The sequence below is a fragment of the Rhincodon typus genome, chromosome 43 (genome assembly GCF_021869965.1).
Source record: "Rhincodon typus isolate 14 chromosome 43, sRhiTyp1.1, whole genome shotgun sequence".
In the NCBI taxonomy this organism is placed as follows: domain Eukaryota; kingdom Metazoa; phylum Chordata; class Chondrichthyes; order Orectolobiformes; family Rhincodontidae; genus Rhincodon; species Rhincodon typus.
Genome location: NC_063374.1, coordinates 6,153,930 through 6,157,992, shown reverse-complemented (window position 1 = coordinate 6,157,992; position 4,063 = coordinate 6,153,930). Strand labels below are relative to the sequence as shown.

General features: G+C 45.2%; 1 protein-coding gene across 1 annotated transcript in view; it reads right to left on the bottom strand.

The window, feature by feature from the left end:
• Positions 1–4,063, bottom strand: part of LOC109925797 (solute carrier family 22 member 6-A-like) — a 44,493-nt gene that overhangs the window by 3,363 nt on the left and 37,067 nt on the right. Inside the window, exons 6-7 of the mRNA XM_048619623.1 lie at positions 3,399–3,507; positions 1,254–1,457 (exon numbers count right to left, since the gene is read on the bottom strand). Of these exons, the coding sequence (XP_048475580.1) occupies positions 1,254–1,457; positions 3,399–3,507 (313 nt within the window). The remainder of the gene's footprint in view (positions 1–1,253; positions 1,458–3,398; positions 3,508–4,063) is intronic.

Genomic DNA, 4,063 nt, shown 5'->3' with positions numbered 1-4,063 from the left:
CCACCCTAACCTGCACATCCCTGGGCACTATGGGACAATTTAGCGCGGCCAATCCACCCTAACCTGCACATCTTTGGACTGTGGGAGGAAACCGGAGCACCCAGAAGGAACCCACACAGACACAGGGAGAGTGTGCAAACTCTGTACAGACAGTTGCTCAAGGGTGGGATTGAACCAGAGTCCCTGGTGCTGTTAGACATTAGTGCTAACCACTGAGCCACCCTCCCACCTTCTGCCCTAGTGGCATTATTGCTAGACTGTTAATCCAGTAAATGTTTTAGAGACCTCGGTTTGAATCCCGCCACAGCAGATGGTGGAGTTTGAATTCAATAAAAATCTGGAACTAAGAGTCTAAGTGATGACCATGAATCTATTGTTGGGGAAAAACCCATCTGGTTCACTTTAGGGAAGGAAACTGCCATCCTTACCCGGTCTGGGCCTACATGTGCCTCCAGACCCACAGCAATGTGGTTGACTCTGAACTACCCTCTGGGCAATTAGGGATGGGGCAATAAATGCTGACCTAGCCAGCGACGCCCTTTTCCCATGAACAGATTTTTAAAAACTCCAATGCCCTTGAAGTAAGGACCAATGTCCCACTACCCTTCCTGATTATCTGCTGTCCCATGTGTTCTAACTGGGAACATGAGGGATATTAATGAAGGTTTGAATGCAGGGGTAAGCCCTTGTCAGATAGACACCTTCAGATGACAGATTGACCAGGAATGGTGGAGGAAGACTGAGGGGCGAGTTCTTTACGCTCTCGTAATCACAAACAGCACACTCTGTGCCAGCCAATGAACAACTCCCAACTTGGGGTGGCACGGTGGCTCAGTGGTTAGCGCTGATGCCCCGCAGTGCCGGGGCCCCAGTTCATATTCCAGCCTCGGGCAGCTGTCTATGTGGAGTTTGCACGTTAGGGTGGATTGGCTTCACTAAATTGCCCCTAGAATCTCGTGTGGGGTGGGTCATTGTGGGCACGATGGGCTGAATGGGTTCTGCTTCCACGCTGCAGGGATTCTATTCCTGTCACAGGTCACACAACGTTTCTGCCTCTCTAACTCACACTTCGCAACCGAGCTGAAAACATAAGACTAATAGACATAAAATTATTTGTAAATACTCCAAATTTTAGATTGCAAACCCCAAACTCTTACTCAAGAGCTCATCTCTTGGCATCCCACTGCGATCCTTTCAGCCATTTTCTTAAAGAACGTTGTCTCAAGTCAATGTGAATTTCTGACATTACGAACCTGTTTTCTGTTTCTTCGATGGTTTCCGGTAAAGGAGTGTTCCGTGTTTCAGGAAGGAGAAAGGCAGCAAAGCCAGCGATTATCGCCATCCCACCGTAAATGGTCATCGGCAGGAATGAGACATAGTCGCCGCTCATCCTTACAATAGGAGCTATCATGGCCCCCACGCGAGCCATCGTGCTCACCAGCCCCATCCCCGTCTGCCTGTGTGGGATACACAAGGAAACTGAAGACTCAAGAAAAGTTCACCCGCGACTGTTGGGCATCAATGTGCCCTAAACACCACATCAGAGAGACACTTTCCAGTGATTGGAGAGCAATAAAAATCTAATCACACTGGGTTATTTTACTGTTCACTAACCCAGGGTGATCAAAGTGAACTGAACTGCTGGATTGGCTGAGATAAATCTGATCCGTTCAGGCTCGTTTTGCAACTATGAGATATTGTATAATGGTTCTCTTTACTAACTCGCTCACAAGCGCTCTATGTTTACTATACCACGTTTCCATTCATTTATTCATAAAACCGTGTTTTTGTAGTGCATTTTATTCTTATAAGATAAACTAAATTAAACATCCCTCCCAACCCATTACCGTTTATTTACACCTTTTCAGTTCTTATCGGCTCCACACTGCAAGAAGTGTTTAGACCTGTTTCTGTATCAGAGACTACCCCTGAATAGGTGTTAATGCCATAACCTACTCAGAACAATGCCATCCCCACCATTGTGTCTCCAAAATTCACTCGACACTATGGAAACGTTATAAAATTAATTAACCCTTAGTAAGCAGCTCTCGGGACCTGACTAGGTTGCAGGGACATCAAACAGTTTCCACTACTAGTATGTACCTTTTAAATCCATATTAAAAAGGGCTGCTACTCATTTTAAGAAACTTACTATCAAAATAGCGTTTTCATGAGACTGCATGAATGAATGTGTAGGAACTGTCAAAGATGGGCAATAGTAAATGAAATGTCATGGCCCAGCAGCGGGAGATCAGCTTAATATCCTCTCTACATTTATTAGTACAAATATAATTTCTCACTTATTTAGATCATTTAGGCCTAGGATTTGTACTAACGTTAAAGACAAAAAGGACTAACACCTCCTATTTCTTGTTTCCTTTATTCATTCACAGGATGAGGGTGTTGCTGGCCAGGGGAGCATTTATTACCCCATTGCCCAGAGGGCAGTTCAGAGTCAACCACATTGCTGTGGGTCTGGAGTCACATGTAGGCCCAGACCAGGTAAGGATGGCAGCTTCCTTCCCTAAAGGACATTGGTGAACCAGATGGGTTTTTCCCCAACAATTGACAATGGATTCACAGTCATCATCAGACTTTTAATTCCAGATATTTATTGAGTTCAAATTCCACCACCTGCTGTGTCAGGATTCGAACACCATTCCCCAGAACATTATCTGGGTCTCTGGATTAACAGTCCAGTGATAATACCACTAGGCCATCACCTTCCCCTAATTATGCAAGTTCAGACTGGACAGATATTCTAATCCCATCGGGAATAACAGCCAACATTTAGCAAATGCTTAAACTAACTCCTGTTTCCCCCCAGGACAGATATCATGTAAACTTGTGTACAATAGGTACAACAATGTGACACCATCCTGCTAATATTTTAATGTACTTAAGAACTGTGTATCAAAGAGGCTGATGCAAAACTGTAGAGATAGTAAGAACTGCTGATGCTGGAGAATCTGAGATAAGACAGTGTAGAGCTGGATGAACACAGCAGGCCAGGCAGCATCAGAGGAGCAGGAAAGTTGACGTTTCGGGTCGGGACAGAAATGGACTGTTTGATGTCTTCCAAAGAAGGGTCCCGACCCGAAACGTCAGCTTTCCTGCTCCTCTGATGCTGCCTGGCCCGTTGTGTTCCTCCAGCTCCACACTGCGTTATCTCTGTAAAACTGTACTTTGGATTCCATCACTGCCTCGAAATGTACCGCTGCGGATGGTCAATGAAGAGGCTAATTTCACCATTCACTGATCACAGTCACTTTTGAACATGATCCCACAACTGGAGACTTAACCCACCACTCTGTAAAGGCGGAAAATGAACTTGCCGAACCACAGCGGCTGAGGGAAGAAATGTGTGTGTGTGTGTGTGTGTGTGTGTGTGTACTCACCTGACCACGGTTGGGTAGAGTTCACCTGTAAAGAGATAGCAACAGCTAAAGGCTGCAGAGAGACATCCTTTCCCAATAGCAGCGAATGATGTTCGTAAGGCCTGAGACTCTGTAAGAAAGAAGGAAGAGCCCAAGTATTACTGACTGATGCTTCGAACAAATTGATTATGCGATGAAAGTTGTCAACATTATGAGGTGATGTATTAAGCTGTAAAGACAGGAATTCCACCGGAATATTTACCAATTAAAAACAGAAGCACAGCGAACGCTTTATTAACTGTGGGACAAAGGAATATGTCAGTTGATCGGATATTCAAGATCATCAAGAGGTCCACAGATTCCATGCAAGCGCACACACTGAGTAATGGAAATGTAATTCAGGGGATATACACAATACTTTGTTCACAGCATCAATCACTTCAATAATACTACAACTTTGACTTAAATAAAACTTATTGATAGCTCAGTGGTTAGCGATGCTGCCTCACGGCGCCAGGGACCTAGGTTCGATTCCACCCTCAGAAAACTGCATGAAGTTTGCACGTTCTCCCGGTGTCTGCGTGGGTTTCCTCCAGGTGCTACAGTCTCCTCCCAAAACCCAAAGGTCTGCAGGTTAGAGTGGATTGGCCATACTAAATTGTCCCATAGTGCCCAGGGATGTGCAG